Source organism: Trachemys scripta, chromosome 7 (assembly GCF_013100865.1).
Source record: "Trachemys scripta elegans isolate TJP31775 chromosome 7, CAS_Tse_1.0, whole genome shotgun sequence".
NCBI lineage: Eukaryota > Metazoa > Chordata > Testudines > Emydidae > Trachemys > Trachemys scripta.
The window spans coordinates 56948933-56976275 of record NC_048304.1 but is presented as its reverse complement, the minus strand read 5'-3'; the positions used below and the strand labels follow the sequence as shown (position 1 = coordinate 56976275).

General features: G+C 47.3%; 1 protein-coding gene across 2 annotated transcripts in view; it reads right to left on the bottom strand.

Moving 5' to 3' along the window:
- Nucleotides 1-27125, bottom strand: part of PIK3AP1 (phosphoinositide-3-kinase adaptor protein 1) — a 78019-nt gene extending 50894 nt beyond the window's left edge. The window contains exons 1-2 of one of the 2 annotated variants that reach the window (XM_034776389.1): nucleotides 26814-27125; nucleotides 18574-18990 (exon numbers count right to left, since the gene is read on the bottom strand). In XM_034776389.1, coding sequence (XP_034632280.1) covers nucleotides 18574-18990; nucleotides 26814-26826 — 430 coding nt within the window. In that variant the 5' untranslated portion in view covers nucleotides 26827-27125. Of the gene's footprint in view, nucleotides 1-793; nucleotides 884-18573; nucleotides 18991-26813 lie in introns of those variants that run through there. The other variant, XM_034776390.1, reaches the window with a different exon arrangement.
- Between the last annotated feature and the right edge of the window lie 218 nt (nucleotides 27126-27343).

Genomic DNA, 27343 nt, shown 5'->3' with positions numbered 1-27343 from the left:
GGTAGCGCTCGGGCAGCCCGGCTCTTAAACAGAGCCGAAGAGTCGGGGAGGAGCAGAGCCGCCGCGGCTGGAGGCTCTGCTCCTCTTCGGCTCTGTGTAACTTACACAGTGTAAGTTACGTAGAGCCGCCGTGGCTGGAGGCTCTGCTCCTCTTCAGCTCTGTTTAAGAGCCTGGCTGCCCGAGCGCTACCGGCCTCGGGCAGCCCCCGTGCCTCCGGACCCTGCGCCGCCGGAGCCCGGGAGGGGAAGTGCCCGGCTGGGGGCGCAGGGTCCGGAGGCATAGGGGCTGCCCGAAGCCCGAGTGCTACCGGCTTCACGGTTTGCTGGGTAGCCTCTAGACCCTGTGCCCCCGGCTGGGCGCTTCCCCTCCCGGGCTCCAGCTGCGCTGGGGAAGCGCCAGCTGGGGGCGCAGGGTCTGGGGGCTGCCCGGCAAACCCTGAAGCCGGTAGCACTGGGGCAGCCCTTTCCCCCTGGCTGGGAGTGGAAGGGAGGAGGGGGCGGAGTTAGGGTGGGGAAGGGGCGGAGTTGGGGTGGGACTAGGGGGTGGGGAAATGGGCGGGGCCAGGGCCCGTGGAGGGTCCTCTTTTTTTATTTATGAGATATGGTAACCCTAAGCAAATTGGTAGAAACTATAGTGAAGAACAGAATTATCAGACCTGTAGATGAACACAATATGTTGGGGAAGAGTCAATACAGCTTTTGTAAAGGGAAATCAAGTCTCACCAATCTATTAGAATTCTTTCAGTGTGTCCACAAGCATGTGGACAAAGGTGATTCAGTGGCTATAGTGTACCTGGACTTTCAGGAAGCCTTTGGCAAAGTCCCACACCAAATGTTCTTAAGTAAGGAATCATGGGATAACAGGGAAGATCCTCTTGTGGACCAGTAACTGGTTAAAAAATAGGAAGCAAAGGATAGGAATAAATGGTCAGATTTCAGAATGGAGAGAGGTAAATAGTGGTATAAATAGTGGTGTCCCCAGGGGTCTGTACTGGGACCAGTGCTGTTCAACATATTCATAAATGATCTGGAAAAGGGGGTAAACAGTGAGGTAGCAAAGGTTGCAGAGGATACAAAATTATTCAAGATAGTTAAGTCCAAAGCTGACTGAGATCTACAAAGAGATCTCACAAAACTGGGTGACTGGGCAACAAAATGGCTGATGAAATTCAATACTGATAAGTGCAAAATAATGCACATTGGAAAACATAATCCCAACTCTACATATAAAATGATCGGATCTAAATTAGCTGTTACCACTCAAGAAAAGATCTTGGAGTCATTGTGGACAGTTCTCTAAAGACATCAGCTCAATGTGCAGTGGCAGTCAAAAAAGCTAGTAGAATGTTAGGAACCATTAGGAAAGGGATAGATAATAAGACAGAAAATATCGTAAGGCCACTATATAAATCCATGGTATGCCCACACCTTGAATACCACATGTGCAGTTCTGGTCGCCCCATCTCAAAAAAAGATACATTAGAATTGGAAAAAGTATAGAGAAGGGCAACAAAAATGATTAGAGGGATGGAACAGCTTCCATACAAGAAGAGATTAAAAAGACTGGGGTGTTCAGCTTAGAAAAGCGATGGCTGATAGAAGTCTATAAAATCATGACTGGTGTGGAGAAAGTAAATAAGGAATTGTTATTTACTCCTTCTCATAACGCAAGCACCAGGGGTCACCCAATGAAATTAATAGGCAGCAGGTTTAAAATAAACAAATGGAAGTATTTCTTCACATAATGCACAGTCAACCTGTGGAATTTGTTGCCAGGGGATGTTGTGAAGGCCAAAGTATAACTAAGTAAGTTCATGGAAGATAGGTCCATCAATGGCTATTAGCCAAGATGGTCAGGGATGCAACCCCATGCTCTGGGTATCCCTAAACCTCTGACTGCTAGAAACTGGGACTGGTTGACAGGGAATGGATCACTCGATAATTGCTGTTCTGTTCATCCCCTCTGAAGTATCTGGCCCTGGTCACTGTCAGAAGACAGGATACCAGGATAGACAGACAGTTGGTCTGACCCATTATGGTCATTCTCATGTTCTTAGTCCTGCTCTTGGAGTAGGGCCACTAGCATCATTTCGAAGACACCAGCAGTGCAACAGCCTACCTGAATCCAGCGGGGGCTTCCCTCCAAACCCAACCAAGGTGCACAAGCAAGGGGGCCTCCTCTTCCAGACATGACTCCAAGATCATTTATTAAATACTGTTCTTTACAAACCTAGCCATACACTTCCCTTCGTAATGCTGGAGAGCTATCCTCTCCTGCCGCCAGGTAAACACATGTAGAGCCCAGATAGGGCTATCCCTATTCATCCATTATTTGTCCAGACAGAATCCTGCTTTGCCTGTCAGTTATCCTTATTGCTCCTTTTGGGCAGAGGCCTAGTTGCTGATCTGGGACAGGGTGCAGTAGTCACATCTGAACACCAGCAGACAGGGAGTTCGCTCCAGTGTGTACATCTGTGAGAGCTGAAGAAGCAGTAAGGCCCTCGAAGGAAAGCTGGGGCAGAAGAACAGCTCCCTGAATAAGTCCTTCCAGGGAGGACGCAGCTGTAATAGGGCTGGGTTGTAGCCTGCAGTTGGCTTTGTCTGTTTGTTTATATCAAAATCTTATTATGAACAGTGTGCCCCAGACGTCAAGAGTGCGTGACAGATGGTTCACTCTGTCTGCCTCACTTAACCAAGAGCAGGCAACACATCAAAAAGCACATGCCTGCCTGGGGATTTTTCCCAGTGACAAAAATCAAGTTATAACCATCACTGATTCAGGGCTTCCTGTTGAGTAATTATGTACAATAAAGGAACATTCAATGCACAGATTAGTTCTTTCCCATCTGTTTAAGATGTAAGCTCTTTGAAGCAAGGGCTGTCATCTTATTTGTTATAATGTTAGCACTACAGAAGAGTTTCCAGACCTCTCCAAAAGCTCCATTAACCTGGAGTTGTGGGTGAAAGTATTTATCAGATGCTTTTGAAAATCTTGTCACTAAGTGGTTTGGGTGCCAAGACCCCCACGAGGCTGCAAGCAGAGTTCAAATGGTTGCAGCAAAATGGACTTTCTTCGACAAATAGGTCTCACCACCTCCTGCATCTTTGCGCTGAGTTAGAGTTCAGGATCTATCCAACCCCTCTACTACCTGTCCTGCTACATGGGTGTGATGGGGTGTTCCCCACACTGGTCCTGAGAGGGTAAATTAGGCCCAATTAACCTGTAAGCAACACCTGAAGGAGGAGCTAGGGAGCAGGGATTGAATAATCAGACATGAGGCTCAGCTGGCTCAACAGGAGGGGGCGTATAAAGCCAGATAGCTGGAAACAGAAGGAGGCTGCAGGGTGGTAGTCTGCAGTCACTCCCTGGGAGAAGGGAGGTGTGTTGGGACCACAGAAGGTAGTCCACAGTTACACCATGGGAGGAAGGAATTGAGGGGCTGACAAACCCAGAGAGGGGGGAAGCCAGGAAGGTAGGAGAAGGCTCAGGGGAAAAGCAACAAGGAAGGAGTGCAGATCTTGGCTGCTGATTAGAGGGCCCCTGTGCTGGAACCAGGAGTAGATGGCGGGCCTGGGTTTCCAGGGCTGTCAATCCAGCACTTCTTGCCAGTAATAAATTTAAATATTGAGGGTTGGGGTAATGTCATCAACATCATGAAAAATCATAGTCAAATTCTGACTTCCTAACAGCCTTTGAAGGTGGGGTGAGTCTGATCCATAAGGTGGGTTACTTGCAACCCATGAAACAAACTATTGTAGCAAATGCCTTGGGAGATTAGCAATAAGCACTAATGGCACAAACTCAGTATATAGTTGCGTTTCATTGTTGCAAGAGGCCTGAGATGCACAGTGTGGCAGGACTCTTCCAAGTTACGTAACACCACAATAATTGCTGTTTATTTCTACGTAAGCTGCAGCATAGGTACCAGTTTCATGCTTTAAGTATAAACTTACCATGAGGGGGCTGATCAGGAGGGAGAATCCCCACTTCCTACACAGTCAGCTTAGTGCATTTTGGGGTTTTGATAATCCAGTAGGTATAGAAGAGATCTCCAAGTGATCGGTCAAGTCCCAGAGTTCTATTCCTGCCTCTGCCAGTGACCATGAGCTTCGGCAAATCATGTAGCTCAAACTTCTCAAACTTGGGTACCTAAAGCCTGGCACATATTAGGCATCAAGTACAGCATGAATGGCTCTGTTCATTTCCTGTACTCCAAATGAAGCTAAGAATAGTCTGTCTTGTGAGGATGTCAGCATTGAGATCTTTAGTTGCAGGGCACTCTGAGGATTCAGTGTTTCTCTGAAATCTCCTGTTGGCTAATGGACGCCTTCTGAAACACTGTCGGTATTTACTCTTCTGCTCATTCCTTCAGGCTGACTCTGCACACTGCACTTTAACTAACTCAAGATCACCAGCCTTACCTTGCAACATCTTAATGAGAAGCTCTCAGAAGAACTAAAGTTATATAAAGCACTCTCTTTTGGGTTCAGATATATTTCTAATTGTCCTAAAAAAGAGAAGCAGAGTCCAAGATAGCCTCGATGACTGGACTGTGGCTTTTGTGGATGAGATTTAAAAAAAGCAATAGTTGACCCAAATTAAATATTTTAAAATGCAAATCTTTACGGCTGCGAACCACAGCAGCCACAACATTGTAACAGAGCCACAGAAGTACAGTGTAGATCTTATTGCCTGCTGCAACACTTTTTACAGGTGTTCTTCACCATATTTGGTGTTGAGCTCTCCACCGGACAGTGAATTTGGTAGCGTGTCTCTTTGCAGCAGTAGCTGCTTCGTGTCTGTCATGCAGGAAGGACTCTTACTACATCCAGTGTTATGGCTGGATTGTGCCAGCCTCTGACAGCCCAAGCACTGGCCATGGCTGGAGATGGAACGTCAGAAATGACAGATCCATGATGTGTTCTGGCATGACCATTCCTTTGTTCAAGGAGAAGGATGAAGAATCGTGGAGCCATAAAGCAAGAAATTGCCTGAAATGCTACTATAGAGTGAATATTTGGAAGGGGGCAGCCACCAGCAGCAGTGCTTCACCAGAGCCCAACACAAGCATCTCTAACTTAACATGGCCCCAGAGACCCCTCCAGCCCTATGGAAGTTGCAAAGTTCCCCTTGCCCTGCTGGGTCTTAGCATCACCCTTGCTCCCTTCCTGGAGTCTTCATACACTGGCTTCCCCTAATTCCTACATGTTCCCAGTGGGGATTTCACTCCAAATAGACATCCTTATACTCTTTAAAATCCTCAAGAGCTACTGTGGCTCTTAGGAGAGCCCCAGAAACTGGGGGCCAGATGTTGACTTCTGCACTAAGCCTATGATTCTTGCTAAGCTCTGCAGCAGGTTGTTTGGACTTCAGGGAGGCATGAAAGTAGGCAAATCAGGGACAGGAAGGGGCAGAAATCAAAGTATTGAGCTAATGGGAGCAAAGGAACATGGGAACTTAAGCTGGCTGGTGAGCCAGGAACCCTAAGGAGTTCCTAGAGACCATGTAGTGTCTGCTCCTTGCCATTTTCTGGCTCTCACTGCCCTGTGGAGCAACCTGTCTTGCATAGTTCCATTGTTGTATGGAAATACACTGTCTGGGTTCTTAAACTGGCCTTATTAATATGGTATCAGAGTGGCTTCAAAAGTGCATGAAGCGACATGACCAGCATTTGTCATGGGATTCCCTTTTTCTGTCCAAGGGGAAAACTGTGAGTTCTCATGTTAATTTTCTTTGCTGCGTTGTGTTGACCTGCAAGATACACTTCTTTGCCCTGGCCCTGGGAACAGAAAGTGGTGATATCTGAGGCAATTTTGGGGTCCTATGGGAATTTGCTCCATGGGGTAGGAGCTGTGCGGGGTAGCATGCTCCCAAAGCTTGCAAGTAGGTAAAACCCTGAACTCCTACACAGCGTCATTAAGCAGGAGTTGTGATTGGGTGAACATATTAGAAAGAGAAGGATAAACATTCTTTACAAGCAGTGTGGTTATAAATAACAGATATTAGAAACCCAGGAACTTCAGAGTTCTGTATTGTAAGTGATGGGGGTTATATAAAGGTAAAATGTACCGTTAATGCACACAAAGACCATTAATTATACCCCACAGAGGCATCCAGAGAAACAGACTAACACCTTATCCATCTGTTACAAATGGGTTTCTTCCAGCCATGACCACAAACTAAGATCTCCTCTTAGACATACACAGTCCACAGAGGCACTTCATAGATTCCTGACTCACACAAACTAAAAGCAATCCTTGACCACTTCTCACTGATTCAGCGTGCCAACAGCTATATGAGTGTCACAGTGTTAGTGTCTCCTTGTACAAACTTTTTGAACTCAGATAATGAAATTATAGCACATATTTGAAAAGGGAAAAGGCTAGTGTGGTGAGAAAGCGTAAACCTATAATTGGCTTCATCCCTATCCCTGACAAGAAGTGTGCACTGCAGAAAACTATTCTCGATAGTCCACAGACTGGTGTCTTTAAATTTAGGCTGTGCACAGCCATAAACTGCAGATTCTTATGTAAAAAGACAAAGCAAACTGGCCAGTGACAGTCACTGCACCAGTAGAGTGGCTTTTTCCAAATGTAGGCTAGCCGCTGGCAGTGGATTTCTGGAATCTCTTAGGAAAAAAAATTTATTCCAAAATTAGCATGCTTTACAAAGTAGATATGAAGGGAAGATTGCAGCTGGCATCACAACAGGGGCAGCACTAAGGTTGTTTGAGAAACGTTGACTGTGCATCTCCACTTTCAAATAACAGGATTTCCTAAGTTCCTAGGTTTCTAATGACTATTTCATATCTACATTCCTGTAGAGTTTTTCTGGGTAAAATTTTCAAAAGTAACATAGAACCTTAAGTCCCACTGACTTTCTGTGGTGCACCAACACCACCATCCTCATCAAATATACATAGTCTATTGAGGAGCATTGCACCAGCAGAGTGACCATGGTTGATGGTAGAGAGACAAGATAGGTGGGTAATATCTTTTAGTGGCATTGTGTAGTGAAGTTCCCAGATCTGGCTCAATCCTGCAAATCCACAAATCTCTGGGGTGGCCCCACAGGCTCTGCCAGGTAGAATCCAGATGTGCACCACTTCATGCGTCAATGCAGAGTTTGAGAGCATGGCGTGCTGGGGTATTTTGGTCCATCCTGGGGAGTTGGCTGAAGAGCATGCAATGCTGCTTTTGAATATGATGAGCAATTGATTGAAATCCACACCTCTGCGACATTTTGCATAAAGTCAAACCGCCTTATGCTCAGGATTTGGTGCTGACAGCACCTATGGAATGCCTCTAGCCGCTCCAAGTTTGCCAGGTTTCTGACCCATTGTCACGGAATCCACTCTCTGCAGATGGCGCCTCCTCCTGGTCACTCTGGAGATTAGCTGTGGTGATGTCTCTCCCGTCATCCTCTCACCCTGCGGACCCCTCTCAGTCAAGGAACCGCAGCCTCCTCTTCGTGACTCGGCCCTCCAGCCAGGTCGCTAGGTGGTTCCCCCTTGCAGGCCATCTCAAAGTCCCACTGTACAAAATGGCAGTCTTCCCTTCACTGCTCTGACCGTTCCACTCCTCCAGTGGCTTGTAGGGTTCCTCCATCCAGACCAAACATGGCATGGGCAGCAGCAGGGCAAGCTTCCTTCCACGGCACCCATCCAGGCCAGACAGCTGGACTATGGAAACTGAACTTTCAGTCGGGCCAACGCAGGGCCAGTTAGCGCTGGGTGAGATGGCAGCTCATCTAATGGACTGTTTCAGTAAAGTCACCTAGATCTGCATGGTACTTTTGGTTTAACTGACCAGTAGAAAAGTGGGAGTGGAGTTCCTCCTAAATCCCACTCAGATGGGCACACATGGATGGTGGCACAAACAGGAGGGACAGAAGAAGCCTTTAAAGAAACTTTATTGAGGGTGCAGGACAAACCATCCCAACGTGCAGAAAGAATAGCAAATATGGCAGGCAACCAACTTGGCTTAACAGAGAAATCTTTGGTGAGCTTAAACACAAAAAGGAAGCTTACAAGAAGTGAAAACTTGGACAGATGACTAGGGAGGAGTATAAAAATATTGCTTAAGAATGCAGGGGTGTAATCGGGAAGCCAAAGCACAATTGGAGTTGCAACTAGCCAGGGATGAGAACGGTAACAAGAAGGATTTCTACAGGTATGTTAGCAACAAGGTGGTGGTCAAGGAAAGTGTGGGACCCGTACTGAATGGGGGAGGCAACCTAGTGACAGATGATGTGGAAAAAGTACTCAATGCTTTTTTTTGCCTCAATCTTCACAGACAAGGTCAGCTCCCAGACTGTTACACTGGGCAGCACAGTATGGGGAGGAGGTGAGCAGCCCTCAGTGGTGAAAGAACAGGTTAAGGACTATTTAGAAAAGCTGGACATGCACAAGTCCACGGGTCTGGATCTAATGCATTCGAGAGTGCTGAGGGAGTTGGCTGATGAGATTTCAGAGCCATTGGTCATTATCTTTGAAAACTCATGGTGATCGGGGAGGTCCCAGATGATGGAGAAGGGCAAATATAGTGCCCATCTTTAAAAAAGGGAAGGAGAATCCGGGGAACTACAGACTGGTCAGCCTCACCTCAGTCCCTGGAAAAATCATGGAGCAGGTCCTCAAAGAATCCATTTTGAAGCACTTGGAGGAGAAGGTGATCAGGAACAGTCAGCATGGATTCACCAAGGGCAAGTCATGCCTGACCAACCTGATTGCCTTCTATGATGAGATAACTGGCTCTGTGGATATGGGGAAAGTGATGGATGTGATATATCTTGAGTTTAGCAAAGCTTTTGATACAGTCTCCCACATATTTCTCGCTAGCAAGTTAAGAAAGTATTAATTGGATGAATGGACTAAAGTGGATAGAAAGCTGACTAGATCATCAGGCTCAACAGGTAGTGATCAATGGCTTGATGTCTAATTGGCAGCCGGTATCAAGCAGAGTGCTCCAGGGATTGATCCTGGGGCTGGTTTTGTTCAACATCTTCATTAATGATCTGGATGATGGGATGGATTGTACTCTCAGCAATTTTGGGGATGACACTAAGCTGGGGGGAAGAAGTAGAATCAGCTGGAATGGGTTACCTAGGGAGATGGTGGAATCTCCATCCTTAATGGTTTTTAAGACCCCACTTGACAAAGTCCTGGCTGGGATGATTTAGTTGGGATTGGTCCTGATTTGAGCAGGGAGTTAGACTAGATGACCTCCTGAGGTCACTTCCAACCCTAAACTTCTATGATTCTATGACAGAACCATCCCTACGCTGGAGAGCGATGTGGTACAATACAACGACAAGCACCAGACTGACAAGTGACCATAAGAGGAGTGGGTTGTGGGCTGCAGAAATCAGGAGAATGCTTGGAGCTCACGCATGACCCCCAGCCCTAGGGACAGGCTATCAGTGTTTCTCAAATGTGGCCACCAGGGGCTTTTCTTGAGGCCACAGCCTCCTGGGCAGTGACTGGAGGGGGGCGTGCAAAGCAGTGCCTCTCCCCCAAGGCCTCTAGAAGGGCGGGGGGTGGCAGGCTCTGGGTGGCAGGCTCCGGTCGTGGGACTTTGGGATCTTGCCCTGGATCCCAGCCTCGTGGCAGCTGGTACCAGCTCTGGGCTCACATACACCCCATTGTCCCTGGCCCCTGCAGCCTCCTCCAGCCCCAGGTTCCAGAGTCCGTCCCCCAGCCACAGGTCTTCAGGCTCTGGCCTTGGACCCTGGACTCACTGCCCCCGCATTGCCCCTGCCCCCCACTCCTTCCCCAGCCCCCTATCCTTCCCCCCCATCGCTCCTATGTCCCTACTCATCTCTCCATCCAGGACTTAATTTGTCCCCTGGCTTGGCAGGACTGAGTAAGTGAAGTCTGCTGTGAAAACTGATATTTGTACAGTTGTTAATATCACTTTTCACAGCCTCCCAGCTAGCTAGTAAGTCTGCTATGAAAAGTTATATTAACAAACATTACCTTTCACAGCAGCAGACTTACTAACTAGCAAGTCTTTAAAAAAATGCAATCAAATACAAAAGAAACAACAACAAAAGACAAGAATGTGCAAAGCATCTTATTTGTGTTTCTATTCTGTTTAGGTCCAGTAAAGAATAGAGAACTGTACATTATTTTTATTATTGAGTCTTCAAAAAAAACCCTACATAAATAAATTATAATGATTTGGACGTGGATATATGCATATTTATTTGTTTTTCCTAAAGTTAATTAAGTATTTTTTTAAAAATTGTCATAGCGGCCACCAGCCACCAAAAAATTTATTGTGAGAACCCCTGGGCTAGATACTACGGTCTCCATGGATTTTCTTCAAGGGTTACAGCTCCATTTCTCACTCAAGGAGCATCTTTCCTATTTGCAGGGTCACCCCAGTTCTCTAAATGTCAGGCCCCCTTGGGGAGGCAGGCTCAGGCAGCTTGCTTGGCTTGCCATTCTCAGGCCAGTAGGACCTCAAGACACAGCCACAGGAGAGGACGAAGAACCCTCTCTCCCTACTGTAAGGAGCGGGCCAACAGCACTGTGCATTGCCCTCTAGCAACCTCCAGCTAGTGAATGGTCGTTGCTGGAGAGCAATGTCCAACAGCTTCTCTGGCAGGAAGGTCAGTGCAACATAGAATCTTCCTGGGAGCAGCAGCTGCATAACGGGCTTGTGCGCTAGCCATTGGATGATTTTGAAGGAGTCATGGACACAATGTGCTCAGTCACTCTGACCCCATTTGTCACTCATGGCAGCAGCTGAGCACACACCGATCAATGCATCTGTTTGAGTTTTCTGGTTGCAATGTTTATGGCAATTAGCAAGGGGTTTGTTCGTCCCACATATTAACACTGCTAGGCCCATCTGCCCCAGCGTGTTAGAAGGGATCGCTCACTTGAAACAGGGAGGGTAGGAGATAATCCAGCACTGTGGATGTGCATCAAACTGTTTTCTGTAACTCTCCTCCCAGTGGCAAAGAGTAAGTAGAGTTACTGATTAGCTGCTCCATTAGTCTCAGGTTTAAAAAGTTGGTTTTGGATAGTCCTAGACAGACATCCTAAATTAAAGCTGGTTAAGAGCACTCCAACTGAAGGGCTCCATTTTCTACAGAATAGAGAGAACATAAGTCCCTTACATTGCTGCTGTACTCCTTTGCCTTGGCCCAAATATCCACCGGGTGTAGAGAAAGAGATAGCCTCTACGACCCATTCGTTCCTCAGCCTTCTGAACTAAGCCTGCTAACAGCGTGCCAGTTAGGTACCAATGGTGGGTGGGCTGGGGTGGACTTTCTACCAGGAAGTGGAGTGAAGTGTGAAACTCAAGTTTGGCCATTACCGGCCTCTGCATGATTGCAAGTGGTGACCAGTGCCAATGAAAGAGCAGGAACTGCCGCTGCCAGCTGGTGGTCAGTTGAAGCACTGAAGTCTAAGGGTTGAGAGCTTCACTATAACAAATGTTTATGAATAAAACCTGGACTAGATCCTTTCTTTGCGTTTTGTCAAATCTGCTGTGAAAGTGTTCTTAAAAAGAACATGTGCTGGGTCATCATCTGAGACTGCTATAACATGAAATATATGGCAGAATGTGGGTAAAACAGAACAGGAGACATACAATTCTCCCCCAAGTTGTTCAGTCACAAATTTAATTAACACATATTTTTTTAATGAGCATCATCAGCATGGATGCATTCCTCTGGAATGGTGGCCAAAGCATGAAAGGACATACGAATGTTTAGCATATCTGGCATGTAATACCTTGCAACGCCAGCTACAGAAGTGCCATGCGAACACCTGTTCTCACTTTCAGGTGACATTATAAGTAAGAAGCAGGCAGCATTATCCCCCATAAATGTAAACAAACTTGTTTGTCTTGGTGATTGGCTGAACAAGAAGTAGGACTGAGTGGACTTGTAGGTTCTAAAGTTTTACATTGTTTTATTTTTGAATGCAGGTTTTTTTTGTACATAATTCTACATTTGCAAATATTGTAATAAAAAATAATAATATAAAGTGAGCACTGCCCACTTTGTATTCTGTGTTGTAACAGAAATCAATATATTTGAAAATATAGAAAAACATCCAAAAATATTTAATAAATTTCAATCAGTATTCTATTGCTTAACAGTGCGATTAATCGCGATTAATTTTTTTTTTAGTTAATCGCGTGAGTTAACTGTGATTAATTGACAGCCCTAGTAAAAATATAAGCACTTTGAAACTTTGGCAATGTGCTGAGTAGAAACCAATCCATTTGGATAAGCAAGACCAGTTGCTCTGAAGTTTCATTCATAGTTTCACCCACCCAGCAAAAAAGAACCAGGAAGACCATGCACTTCCTCACTATCCTTCCTGCACATGACATGGTTTATGTGGTTTCTGCTACTTTATTTCCCACCCACAACTAAATTGAGCCATTTATAGCACATCAGCCTGTTTCCTGTAATTTAAGTCTGATGAGGCCTTTAGCTCATGGGAAGCTTGTAAACTAGTTTATTCTCCAGGTCTGTGATCATAAGAAGGTAAGCGAACCCAGTACTGAGTAAGACAGATTGTCAGTGCTATTTCATAGCCTGCTAGGATTAAAAGTTTCATAGCCCGTTTTCCCACAGCTTTCAAATGGCACAAATTCATTTCTGGCCCTGGTAGTCCAATATGTGATTCCTTAAAGGCTTTCACTAGTCCCTTAAATGATCAGTGATTCCTGCTGTGGTCCACGACTAAACACAGCACGTCTCAGACCTTGGTACAGTTTAACTTTCAGTTAATTCACTAGCTTTCTGAACCATGGTTCAAGTTCTTTGCCTTCAAGTTTCTGCAGAACTCCTGCCCAATCTGCATCTCTGCTCATTTCCTCCTGCTCACCAACTCCTCTCCAGCCTTCCTCCTAGCCTCCTTGTTGTATTTCTCCCACACTCCTTTTGTCCGTGCAAGACTTCCTTGGAAACACCCAGCAGCCACCCTAACCTACATTCTCTTGGAAGAGTACTTTGTGTGGTGTCTCAGCACAGATCTCCCCAGATACCTGCACTACATCTCAGTTCCACTCCTCCTCCACGCCTGAAGTGTATTGATGGAGAACTTTAATTCATTTTTAAGCAACTTTGGGAAGAGTCCCTATTCCAAGCAAGAAGCCACTAAACCCCTGGCTGCAGTTGACTTTCCCAGATTTTGACCTCTGAGCTTTCACTTGGCTTACTGAAAGTTTTGTGAAATGAGCTAATCAGTAGGTGTTGTGGGGATCAGAGCTTTGAAAGTAACTGGAACACTCCATATCTCCTTTAGTTAATGTTTTGTCAGTACTTAGGAGCCATACCATTCTAACTACACACATCACCTTGCTCCCACCAGCCTCTGCAAGCATGCGTCATTAGCCACAGGCAGCGTTGTTGTAGCCATGTTAGTCCCAGGATATTAGACAGACAAGGTAGGTGAGGTAATATTTTTATTGGACCAATTGCTGTTGGAGAGAGAGACAAGCTTCTGAGTTTACACAGGCCAGAAGAAGAGCTCTGTGTAAGCTCAAAAGCTTCTCTCTCTTCAATATGAGCAGTGCACAGTTTACCATCAGTAAGGCAAAACAAGAGTTTCTCCTTTTCTGACTTTCTACAGAACTAGCAGAGCAGTTAAAGTAGCTCACGGCCTATGATGATACAGGTGGTAGTCTGCAGCACTGTCCAAACGGAATCACATTCTGACAGCTGCACTTGAAGCAATACTGCAATGCCCAAAAACACAACATGAACATGCTGACAGCCCTTCTTACCCTAGCACAATGTTTCTCAACAACCGGTCCATGGACCAGCGCCGGTCCCTGAAATCTCCCGGACACAGGTTAGGAAGGCAGCAAGCCAGTCCCTGGTATCAAAAAGGTAGAGAAAAACTGCCCTAGAGCCGACAGATAGTTTGCTGCCAGTTACTTGTCATTGTGAGGCTCATTATTATATGTGCCAATCAATCCCTCACGAATTCTCAGTTAACAGACAGTTCAAGCTTTCCCTAATTACTCTGCCATGGTTTTAGTTTTTCATTTTATGCTCATGCTGCCATTGCAGTGCTGTGAGCATGTGCAGGTGTGTCAGAGACATGGGTACATTTCTAGTGCACCCATAACTATAGCAATAGCACCTACAGGCCTCAACCAACATCAGAGCCCATTCTTCTAGGGCAAACCGTGAGTCCCTGCCCTTAAAAGCTTTCAATTTGAATAGAAGACAGGGTAGGGAAAGAGACAGAACAGCAGTAAAAAATTGCAGGCCATGGCACAGAATGGTTAAGTAACCTACTCAGGATCATACAGGAAGCATGTTGCAGAGACTGGAGTCAAACCCAGCTCTTCTAAGGCCCAGCCAATGTCTTAACCACAAGGCCACCCTTTCTGCTAGGTAGTGTGGCATCTAGCACTAGGAGGCATGGACTATGTTTCTACCCCATATTTCGCTTGGGAAGATGTCAGTTCTCAAAATGCACTTTAACTCAATTACCTAAGAATTGACTTCACCTAAACCTCATGGCGGATTCTATTGTGACACTGTAGAATCAATTGAAAGGCAGTTCTTCACCATTCCACCCAAAGAGGAACTATGTACTATTGTACACCTGGGGATCTCTTCCCTTTTGAAATAAACATTAGAGCAGCTGGACTCCTGGTAATTCACAGACTTTACATGAGATAAACATTTCTTGCCCTGAAACAAGCACACCTTGGACAGATTTACAATTCGTACTATCAGGCTGACAGGAACCCTGTCTTGAGTCCTTTAGAACTGTTTCCCACCATGCACCCCCAACAGCCCCAAACTCCATCCTGCGAGTTAGAACTCAGTGGAGTAGGGTTTCTGTAACTCTAATGTTAAAATGAACCCAGTAAAGCCAGCGTAGCAGATACTATATTGCTTTGAGAAAACTAGGAGAGACTCCCTGAGGAGAGCTGTATAAATAAAATACTCAATAGTTAAAACTATTTTTTCTTCTGACAAAATATTTAGCATAGGTAGAATAAAGCCAAGTGGTGGTATATGCATTTGAGTTCAAGTAAGACAAATAAAAAAAGTATGGACCATTTTGATTATGCAAAAAAGTCAGTTAAAACATGATCTGCCTTAAAAATCATCATTAAATTGTACTAAAGGCTGCAGGCAAGTATCAGTGATTTCAGTACGTTTGCCTGTCAGATTGAAAGGTAATCTATGGAGCAAGAATTAAGGTTGAACTTGAAAAAGTCAGACTCCTAGTATTTTACCAACAAGAAATGTACTTGTACAGCAGTTGCTACTTTACGGTTATACGCCCCCACAAAGAGTTGTACAAGTTTCCCATTAGATAGTGCAGAATACAGAAAGGAATCCTTTACTTCATCATAGAGGCTAGTCCTGAAAGGTGTCAAGGGCATTTGGCATTTTCCAGCAGGTTCTCGGTACCTTGCAAGATCATTCCCGATTCCCTGTGCCAGCCAGGTATCCAACTAATTAGATAGAGCTAGCATGTCTCCACATGTGTCCTATATGTGCCCAGATGATTACACTAGAGTGCTTGCACGGAGAACGAGAGTTAGGGTAGTGAGACTCCCGCGTTGTATGAGACAAGGCCGTTGGCACACACTTTCAATACTCTGCATGCACTGAGGTTGGTGTCTCTGGGACACAGTTCCAGTGGGTGAGTCCCTTATTTGGAGAACCATAACCTGAATGGTTTCCAGCAAACAGGGGTATTTAAAACCTTCTCCACAAGGTTAAAATCTGTACTTTGCACTTGATTGACTCAAGCATCTTTAACCTTAATTCCACCTTGATTGCTAGTGAGCATTCCCTGGGGTTTTTATAGCTGCTATAATGTGAGACCAAGGAGTGCGGAAGAGGCTGTGGGCTTCCCTCTTCCTCAGGGCTGCAGGAGGGCAGCCTCACTACAGCACACTTCCTATGCTCCTGGTGATGGGAGCCTGTCTCCCAATGACCTTGGGAGGCACATGGGAGTAGGGCTCCACCGGGGTGAGTGGATCCGCCCCAACCCACTCAGCACATCTGCTTCTCCCCATCCCCACATCCCTCTTTGCACCCACAGCCCGCACTTCCCCTTAGCACCCTCGCCCCAAGCCTAGGGTCCTTATGCCCCACTCCCAAGACTTAATGCCTGGCTACTGTCCAAAGTGAGACAACTCCAGGGTGTGAGGAGGAGAAGGCAGATGCCTCAGATGAGGATGTTGGCCTCCTGTTCTCCCTTTGGGTGTCTCCATCTATATGCTGTATGTCCAAGGGGATTAAAAAAGAGCGCTTGCATGGTCCTGCTTTGAGCAGGGGGTTGGACTAGATGATCTTCTGAGGTCTCTTCCAACCCTAATCTTCTATGATTTGACAAGAGGGAGTCCCACTGCTAAGAATCACAGGTTTGTCTGCTACAGAAGCCACCTCTTCCCCCGTCACTTTTCCACTCCCTCAAAATGCTGGGCCAAAGGGTCTGGGGGAAGAATGAGGAGAACTGGGCACTTGGAAGGAAGAAGAGATAAGTAGGAGTAGCTCCTTCCCCTTCCTGTTTGCTTCTGTATATTTGCAGGACAGGAGAAACCCCAGCACGTCTTTGGAGAGCTATTGGTCCCCATACGGGCCTTGTAATTAATATTGTCCCCTTCACCCCCCCATAAACAATCCGCCTCATCAGTCAGGTTGCACCTTGAGATCAATCTCTGCGTAACAGAATCTAGAGGCTCCTGCCTGCCCCCATTCAGAGGTCATTGTTCTCCAGCTCTGACATGCTAATGTAAGATTGCTGGAGCTAATAATCTGTACCTACAGTCCAAAACCCACAGAGATAGTGACTTTGGAAATCAATTTCATCAGCTAAATATTGGTGCTGCACTCAGCCAGGGGAAAGCGCTACACTAAATTCTGTCTCCTGCTTTTCCTTGATGCAGAATGGCAAAACAATTGGTAACGTCTCTAATTTCAGGGTGCAATAATTTAGCTGCCTTTGACCCCATTCATATCAAGTTTAGAAGAACAACTTCTACCTTGGCCCCATATCTAGTCTATCAATTTTGAATCCAAAGTGATTTCTGTGGATTTCAACAGAGGGTTCAAAACTGGGCTTGTATGTGCACTCCACTGTGGCCTGAGCAGTGGTCTGAGGGACGCAGTCTATGACTATGGCTTTAGCTATGGTTATACCTGTGTAAAGATGATTTACTGGTATAGTTACTCTCCTTGCTGTATGGGAACAGTTATACCAGTGTAAGATACCTGTACACTAGTATCACTGTCTACACTAGGAGGTTGTACTGCTTCAATTATAACTTTAACCACTATAATCAAAGAGACAGAACTTTTTAGTGTAGATAAGCCCTACGATCCTATGATGTGCCAGTGACGCTCAACAGCCATGGAGATTACTGGGAGAGAAGGGTGTTTAGCACCTTGTAACACTGGGCCTGAGTTGGCCACCATGTGGCACGGTCCTTGACTTTAGGCCGTAGTCTGACCACAAAAGCCCACAACAGTTTCTATGATTTGGGTCCATAAAAACTTGTTCAGGGCTCTCTCCTATCAAGATCCCCAGAGTCTGGGGAAGTTTAGACCTAGTCAGAACTTTGTGGCTCAGGCCTCTCTAGTTTAGAGTCCATTACCAATTCTGCACTTAAAGAATCTCTAGCTCTTGTGAACTGAAAGGGGGGTTGGTCATTTCAGACTGCTTGGCTCAACATAGTGCCAGAGGCATCAAGGTTGCTATTTTGAACTGCTATGACTATGCTAAATACAACTGCAGTGGATTTGTAGCAAGTGCTGGTGTCTTCTCTATTGTCCAGATTTTCCAATGCTGTTGCACCTATGATTTAAAGGACAGTACTGGACAATATACTGTAGAGCAGGGGTGCCCAACCTACAGCCCACGGGCCATCTCATAAGGCCCCTGGCCTGCTTCAACACAATATACTAACGGCCGATTCATTAACTTTTTGTTGGCATGATTACATCATTTTAGTTTACATAAGTGTGTAAACAGACAACACTGTACACAGAAACAACCTATCTAAATACATACAAAAAAAGCTGAACTTAAAATATAAATCAATACAGGTGACTTTACATCTTATTAAAATATATAGAATCTGTTTGGCCCACACAAGATCGTACTTAGGTTTATGTGGCCCTCCTATGTAATAAGGTTGGGCACCACTGCTGTAGAGGACAATCATACATTGGCTCCTGTAGTGGGGACAAGCTAACCTAGCAGAACAGCCTCCTATTTTTTATGAGCCTAGGTCAGTATCACAGCAGTGAAGAATGGACAGACCTCTGAAGACACGCTAGCTTCCCAAACATTCGACAGCACATCCCATTACACAGGCAACCCTCAAATATTAATCGCTAACAAGCCATCCAAATTCCCAAATGCTTTGCAGCTTGTTGACATGGAACTGGTGGGTGGGGTGGAGGAAAATGGATCTGGAGAGCTCCTGAATTTACAGAGGATTATAGGCCAGGCTTTATTTTTATAATTCAGAAGAATATGTGAACAGCTCCAAAGAGGGATCAGTAATAACATGCACCCTTCCCCTGACCAAAGAGCCATGAATCCCAGCCTGCCACCTTACCTTCTGAAATAGCCTTCTTGACTGTTGCAATGTAGGCATCTGGCTCATCATCATAGGTGAGCTCTTTCCACTGGGCCCAGTCCTTGAAAAACCCTAAAAAGTCATCACAATCCTCCACTCCGCAGAACAGCTTGACCACTTTGTGCGGGGGCCTCAAAGCTTCCTGCAGGCTCCCAAGGACATCAGGGAGGTAAAAGTTCTGCACCAGCTCGGCAGACAGCAACACAATGATGCATCGGCTGCTGCTGAATCGGTCGAACTCCTCCCAGGGAATGGCAGCCCCGTACTCCACTTCGTAGCTCAGAACCCGCTGCTTTCGGACTTGCCGGCACGAGAAGAAGAGGTTCTGAAGGTACTGACACCATTCACTGGCATCCCTGGCGTACACAATCAGCACGTCGCATCCCCCAGGGGCTCCTGTGCAGATGCAAGGTGAAAGCAGAGAGAAGTATTAAGCTCTGCAGCCAGAATCTTACCTCAGTTTTGGAGCAGAGAAGCAAATTCTCGTGTCTTCTAATTTGTGAAACAAGCAGAACCTGATGGAACATTAGGAGAGCAGATGCAGAGAGAATGAACAAGTGGCATTTGCATTCACAGAACAGCTGTAAGGATAGCTAAACTTGTACTTGCATTTCCTGTTCTAAAATCCGAGTAGTAGCTCTTCCATTCTCTCGAGCCACCCTTGCAGGGGAGAGGGGGATTTCCGGCCCTGTTTTGAGTGAGACAAGTCACAGGTGGAAATTTTCAGATTGTGTGGGGGTGAGGAGGAAGAAAGGAGGGGGGAGTTAAAGAGTCTAATGGGAAAAAAAAGTCCCCTTAAGGTGAAAACTGAATTCAAATTGATGACAGGGACTTTGCAGATTTCTAAGTGTGTCCTATAAGTTAAATGCTCAGGAGAAGGAGTCGGCGCTAAATATAGCACACCTAGAAAAAGAAACATCTTTATTTAGACAAGGTGCCTCAAGACTTACGGGAAGCTACCATGGTCTTCATGGGGGTCAGGCGTTTGTTCGCTTCTTAGCGCCATGCAAACTGCCTGGGCGGCATGTGCGTGTGTGTAGCTGAAATGAGTCAGCTCAGTCCCCCAGAGCCTACAGTATGGAGCCACAACAGCAACCCCATAGTTCAAGCTTCAGATCCTCTCCTCTGCAAGCCCAGTTTTGACCTCCTCTCCTTTAACTTCCACGAAGGAAGCTTTTTGCCTGAAGTTTAGTAGATTGTGCTTGGAGAGAAGGAATCAACATAGCAAACACTCAGCCTTCTGGCAGCACCAAAGCATCTGTCAGTATTACAGCCAGAGCCTCCTATTCCAGGAGAGCCCATGCCTCTCCACTGTTTGTTTCATACTCATGCTCTAGAATATAAGCACTTCTGGCTGTGAGGAAAGCCTTGAAGGGTGAGCCAAAGTGAACTGATGCAGTGTTATATCCCCACGTCTAAAGAGATCCTTAAAGTCTGAACTTCCCCATTCACCAAAATGGGGCATTGACTCTAAAACCTGAAGATTACAGTTCAGTTTTCATTGTTAATTTCAGTGCTGTTCATTTTAGCTGGATGTTTCTCCTAATCTGCCTTTCCTATGCTCTCAATCTGCCTCTCAATGTGTCCAAACCCCCCAGTGCACCCAACCCCATCAGAAAAAAATAAAAAAGCTTTTATAAGAGAAATAGGTGTCAATCTCTGGTTTAGTATAGCAAAACTTCTGGTAATCTGGGGACAGTGTAAGCAGGGCCGGCTCCAGGCACCAGCCCTCCAAGCATGTGCTTGGAGCGGCACCTGGAGGGGGACAGCGCTCACCTGGGGAGAGCAGGGCCGCGGCCGGGCTCGCTGCCCTTCCCACGGCGCTCCGGCCAGCGGGGGAAAGCGGGGCCACCCTCCCGCAGTGCTCAGGCCATCCGGGGAGAGTGGGGCCCCGGCTGGGCACTCTGCCCTCCCCCCGGCGCTCTGGCCGGTCAGGGAGAGCAGGGCCGCGGCTGGGCTCTCCACCCTCCTCCCGGCGCTCCAGCCGGTTGGGGAGAGCAGGGCCCCGGCCGGGCTCTCTGCCCTCCCCCCGGCGCTCTGCCCAGTCGGGGAAGCGGGGCCGTGGCTGGGCTCGGCACCCTCTCCTGCTGCGCTCCCCGCCGGGGGGCAAATGGTGGGGGGGCGGCAGGAGGCTTTTTTGCCTGGGGCGGCAAAATAGCCAGAGCCGGCCCTGAGCGTAAGTGTGGATTTATCAAGACAGGTGACTGCACAAGTTAAATGTCCATATTTAATTCATTAATATCCAATCAAAATTAAGCAGCCTCAAAAGATTCCATTGCGCTGCTGAACCCAGGAGCCTTGCAAGAGAAATTAGGTTCAGCTAGCCAAAGTATCCAGGGCCTTCATCGTGGCTTGTGCAGAGGGCTGAATTAAGGCAGACAAGTGCCTGGGTCTGTGGGTCCCAGTCATGCAATGACAGACAAACCATTATTTTTCTTCTAAATTGAAGTTGATTCTAATCCTTATGGCTGAGAAATGAGGCGTGACAGTGTGACCCAAGTGTAACCAATGCAGTGATGGTTTCCTTAGTCGGCAGACAGGCTCTAGCAGTGGCCAAAGCAGCAGCTATTAGACTCCAATAATTAATGGATCATGCCCCAGCTACAATGAAGCCAGAGTTATAAATGAACTACTAGGACAGCTGTATTTCTCTGGGAAGATGCAGATCCCAAAGCCCAGCCCAGAGCATATGAGAGCTGGGGACATTCTTAGTTGATAGGATCTAACTTTGGAACAAACTCCCAGATGAGCAAAACCGGAATCTGACTGTCTTTAGGAAACACTGCAAAACCTTCCTGTGAATTTTAAGTTGTGTGAGCATTTTGAGGCCGCATCAGTGCAAGGACACAAGAGAACAGGGAGCCTCCTTCCTCTAGCACTTTGTGCACAAGATGCAGCCATAATTTGATAGCCAGTACATCCAGGCTACTAGCTCTATTAGTACCATTTACCTCTACAGAGGGGGCATAGCCAGAGCCCTGTGACTACTACACTGTGGTGAGCAGCTATGCAGGGAGGCACATGACACCTGTTGGTGAGTACATGTCAACTGTGCCCTCCACAGCCATAATTCTCCTAGTCAGCCTCTCTTTCCCCCTAACAGACCTGTGGTAGGGTAACGAATGTATGGATTCCACAAGCGCTCCACCTCTGAACCAAGGCTGCAAAACGTTAGCTTGTTTAGAGTCAGTGGGATGGAGTGTTGAACATGTGAGTGTTGGTCCACAGGGAAACAGAACCAAGGAAATCCCCTCGTTATAATCAAATGCTTTAGCACTCTGTTTATACAGATATTCTTAAGTCTGAGAGTCAGGAGTTTTGACTATTTTAAAGAAAACTAAACCTCAAGCATAAGTCTAGAAATAGTCAGTTAAGACGTCAGCAGCAACCATGCCTACTCTTTACTCACTTCCCCTTCTTGCCAGTGGGAGAACACAGAACTTACTACACTGGATCCGACCTGTGTCGGTTTGGCCCAGTACTTGATTCTGAAGCATCAAGCACATAAGAACATAAGAACAGCCACACTGGGTCAGACCAAATGTCCATCTAGCCCAGTATCCTGTCTTCTGACAGTGCCCCAGAGGGAATGAACAGAACAGGTAAACATCAAGTGATCCATTCCTTGTCGCTCATTCCCAGCTTCTGGCAAACAGAGGTTAGGGATACCATCCCTGCCCATCCTAGCTAATAGCCATTGAAAAGCACCAGCCAGTGCCAGAGAGAAGTGCAAGGAATGGGAAGTTATGGCATAACCTGATCATAAGGTCAGTGTCTCCCTAACACGCCCAACATCTGTTAAAGTAAACGCTCAAGGAATATAAACCCTCATGCTTCCAGGCACACGGCAACAATTATCAGCTGTGCCTGAATAAGGAAATCCACAGTTACAGATCTACCTCTTTTCTCCTAGTAAGCTCCTATCCTCAGTTATATGTGTTGGCAGTGAGCTCCACAGGTTAGTTTGCATGATGTAAAAAGAGAGTAGACAGTAAATATTTTTAATTCTCATTTTGCACAAACTCATTTCCTTACCTTAGATTATGATAAAATTAAAGAACTTTGAAGTCTTGTTTATGCTTCTGGTACTGTTTAATTTCTGCATTGCTCAACTTAGAGAACGAAAGGCTGTTTTCTTTTACTTTATAACAAGACACTCTGATGGCTCCAACCCATGTTCAGCAGCACTGCTATCACTGCAGGAGCATATTAGTTTTCTAAGATTATTTTCATTTCATTGAAAGATGTCCACATGTCAAAGGTTGCTTTGCACCAAATTTGAGCTGAAGTTACCCCCTTTAATGTCTACCCTGTAAAACAAACTGCATTGCAACATCATTCCATTTTGCATGATAAGATTATAAATTAGCCTGAAAGCTCCTACTGAGATTGGAGACCCATTGTATTAGGCACTGTTCAGAGGCAGAATATGTCTACACTGCAAATGAAGGTGTGATTGAAACGTGCATACGCATACCCCCACTAGCTTTAATCTAGCTGGCACGGATAAGAGTGGTAGTGAGGACGTGGCAGCACGGGCGAACTGCTTCTGTTCAAGCCGACCGGGGACTCTAGGTACGTATACAGTGTCCGCACCAGGGTCTGTGCTGCCGCGTCTTAATTGCTATTGTTACCCGTGCTGGCTAGATCAAAGCTGGCATGGGTATGCCGACCCCTGCTCCAATCACACCTTCGTTTGGAGTCTAGACATAGAGTCACTGCCTCAAGGAGCTCAGTCTAAACAAAGGCTAGGAGAGGGTACTCCTCAAATTCACCCATGCTATAAGTTGACTAATTTCAGTGGAGCTAGAGCAATGGCTGCATTTGGCCCATCATATGTACTATCAGTCGATGACGTGCTCTGGGATCTGTCTGGATGGAAAGCATAAATAAAACCATTATATTTTCCAGGGAATCAAATACTGGTATTTGATAGAGGATCCAATTTTCCTCCTGTTGAAGAGAATAGCCAGTGACTTCAAGTGAAGTCACAGCATATATTATATAAAGACTACATTAATATGAATAGGTCCGAATCCTTCAGAGTGAGAGCATTTCCAAGAGATGCTGACTACCCTCATCTCCCAGTGAGTCAATGGGAATTAAAGTGCTCAGCACCTCCCAGGCCTATTGGGTTTAAGTTATACAGGAATCCTTCATGCATGCAAGTTATACAGGAATCCTAAGCATGCATTCTCTAGCTGAACTGTGTAACAAAGCAACAACCTAATCGCCTCAATAATTATTAACTAACATGTTATCAAAGGCTCTCAGGTTTACTGCACCCGGAAACCAGCACTTTATTTAAAGTGTCACAAGCAAAATAAGGGGAAATAGCTGAAAAAATAACCAGATAAAAACCTTGTGAGCAAGATCATCTCTCAGTGATAAGAACACAAGATTTGCATTAGATAGTGTGTGACCCTAATGCAGTTCTGCTTGCCACTTCGAACAAGATTTTGTTTAATGAAGAGAAAGTAATTTTTGGTATCTGCCTGCCTGTCCCTTGAGACTTCAGTCTGAATTATTTTTACATCACAAGGAGACATGCATCAGTGAAACGCTAAAGTTGCTTCACACCATTGAGATGGCACGTTTTTTCCCCTTTTAGAGAAAGAGAAAAAGCGCAAACACGTAATTTCCCCTGCAAATGCAATAAGGGGAACTTGCACATTCAGTGCCAGCAATGAAGGCTTACACAACAAAGACCAGATCCTGTTCCCATTGGAGTCAAAGGCCCTAAGCCAATGACATTAAATTTTAGCCATGGACTTCTTATCGAGAGAGAGATCAGTTTTCTTCTACCAAAGCCTATGATAGGTTATAGGCTACCTTGAGCTGTTTGGTGCAGAGGATCATGACAGACAAGGCAGCCACGTGGATGAGAGTAGAGTGGCATATAATGGGCACTGAAAGCTTATCAAGAAACCATAGAAGACCCTGCCATGTGGCTGGGCACTGTGGGAGACAAAGCAAGGGGATGGATGTGTTGCCTGGGTGATTTTCCACTTTGAAGTATGCCCAGACGTTAGGAGTGTTGAGTCAGCACTATGTACCTCTCCTCTCCCCACCGGCCATATTCAGAGTGGGATGTAGCAGGGTGAATATTGCTTCTGCTAGCAAAAATTGCATAGCCCAAGACATCAGCCTGAGGGAAGCAGGCTACCATGGAGGAGCCCAGGGAGCTTTGTGAAGGCCTGGGCCATCTATGAGTGTTGCAAGATAGATCCTGAGGACCCCCCTATGGGTTATGGGGTGGAACCCTCCTGCCCAATTCCACAGGGAAGAACAGGGTGTGCCCCCAACACACTACACTCCCCCATGTAATGCTGTGGAGGAAACAAACACTGCACCACAGGTACCATTCCATCTTACCCATATCAATATGAATTAACTAATTCTGGGTGATACACATGAACCCCGCGTAGGCCTAGGGTATGTCTACACTGCAGTCAGAGGCAGGATAGGCATGCTCACACAGCACTAGCTTTAATCTAGGTAGCACAGCTAAAATAGCAGGTCTGGCAGAACAGGCTTCAGAGCAACCTGTAGAAGCTTGCCTGGAACCCTGGGTAAGTACTCACATTGCTAGCCCCTGCTGGGGTCCATACTGCCATGTCTGTGTGCAATTTTTAGCAATGCTAGCAAGATTAAAGCTAGTACAGGTCTGCCTACCTGCACTGCAACCTGTAACTTCAGCATAGTTATAGCCTAAGGGTAGGTCTTCACTGCAGGTTCTCTACACTCAATTGTAACCACAGACCCAGGCTTGTGGACTTGATGTTTCACACTGAATGTAAACCTGGGCTTACAATTGCCGGGCTTGAGCCTCACAGCCATGCTAACGCATCCATGCTGCATTACATGGATGTTTCAGGGCTGTGGCTTGAGCTGCATCCACACTACAAAATAACAGGATTTGCACATGCGTCTGAGCAGGACTCGGGCTCTGACCCACCCCCTAGCAGGGTCCTTGGACCCGGGTCCTGAGTGCCAGCCGACCCGAGTCAGACTGATTTGTATGTGGATGAAAAGGGAGCTTGGGCTCAAACCTGAGTAAGAGTCTGGGCTTAGTGTGCAGTGTAGACATGCTCGAAAAGGCCGGGGAAAAGGAGGCAGGATTACAGTGACCTAGCTAATAACCTGCACTTATCTTGCTGTGCAAACTTTTTGGAAGTGAAGACGTAGCCTGAGAAAGAGTTACAGTTAGGTTTCTTCCCCAAGGCAATATCCAATAGGTGCTGTTCCCAGCGGTGCCCCACATGAATTGCATCTTCCATTCCTTCCCTTTGGATAGCATTAACTGTGGCATGCAATGAGACTGCTTAACATAAGCATGGCTATACTGGGTCAGACCAATGGTCTATCTAGCCTCATGGCACATGCCAGATGCTTCCGAGAGCATGAACAGAACAAGGCAATTTCAATCCTTCCCCTGTCACCCAGTCCCGGCTTCTGGCAGTCAGAGTATTAGGGGCACCCAGAGCATGGGGTTGCATCCCTGACCGTGTTGGCTAACAGCCACTGATGGACCCATCCTCCGTGAATTTATCTCATTCTTTCTTGAACCCAGTTATAGTTTTGGCCTTCACAGCATCCCAGGTGGCGAGTCCCACAGTCAATCCACAGCGGTCAGGGGGCAACTAGACAACAGGCAAGAGCTGAGTGCTAGCCAGTGGACCTTTTGGGTGCAGAGATGGCATTCACTCACCCTGCATGACCTAACCCATGGCCTCGGACTCCAACAGCATTGCCAGCTGGGTCCTGTGGCCAGGGGGCCCACTTTGAAGAGCACTGGTGGCCAAGCGGGGAAGAGCCATAGGATGAAGCAGCCACTGGCACTGGCTTGCAAGCAGCAGTTCCCTGGGGCACAGAGGCTGGCCGGAAGGCAGCAGGTGCAGCGGCCAGTCTGGGCGCAGCCAGCTATTCTCTCGAGACTGGGATGTCCAGCGCTCACACAAGGGTCTCATCGCGGGGAACCTACACAGCCATCGCCCCCCGCTTTCCCGCTAGCGGGCACGTGGGGGGCGGCGGTCTTAGAAAACCTGGGCAGTGACAGGCGGCTCCCTCTGCGGGGGGCAGGGGAGGCCGCGGACGCTGGGGGGCGAGAGGCGAGCGCGCCCGGGGAGGGACCCCGGCATGGTCCGGGCTGGGGGCGCAGCGCCCGGTGGGGCTCTCCTGGGATCCGAGCCGCAGGGGTGGCCGTGCGGGGAACCTACCTGAGCTGGCCATGATCCGGGGGTTGGGCGCCTTCACATCCCCGGCAGCGGCTCCTGGCCCGGGCGCTGGGGAGCTGCCGCCGCGGGATACTGGCTGTAGCCGGCAGCCGAGTGGGAATTTCCTCCTCTGGCCACTTCCGCCGCGAGGCAGCGCCGGGGGCTGCCGCCCTCCCCTCGCTGCGCCCGCCCCGCCTTGCCCGAGGCCGGCTGCAGCCGCGGTCCCCTCCGGGGTAGAACCGCCTGGGCGCCGGCTCCTTCCCTGCGAGCGCGGCCGCTGAGCTCTGCGCCTACACTGCAGAGCGCCACTACCGGCTCCTTTGCCGGCCCACCCCGCCAGCCCCCTAACGCTCCCACCCCCAGCCAGCCACGCTCCACTCGCTGCCTCAGTGCCCCGCTCCCAGCCCCGTCCGGCCCCCTGCGCACTCCCTTCCTCACTTCCCCAAAGTGGGCAGATCCCAGCCTTTACCATCAGCGATGTTCCTCAGACCTTGTCTGTACAGTGAGGGGAACCAAGGGGACACAGCTGGTTT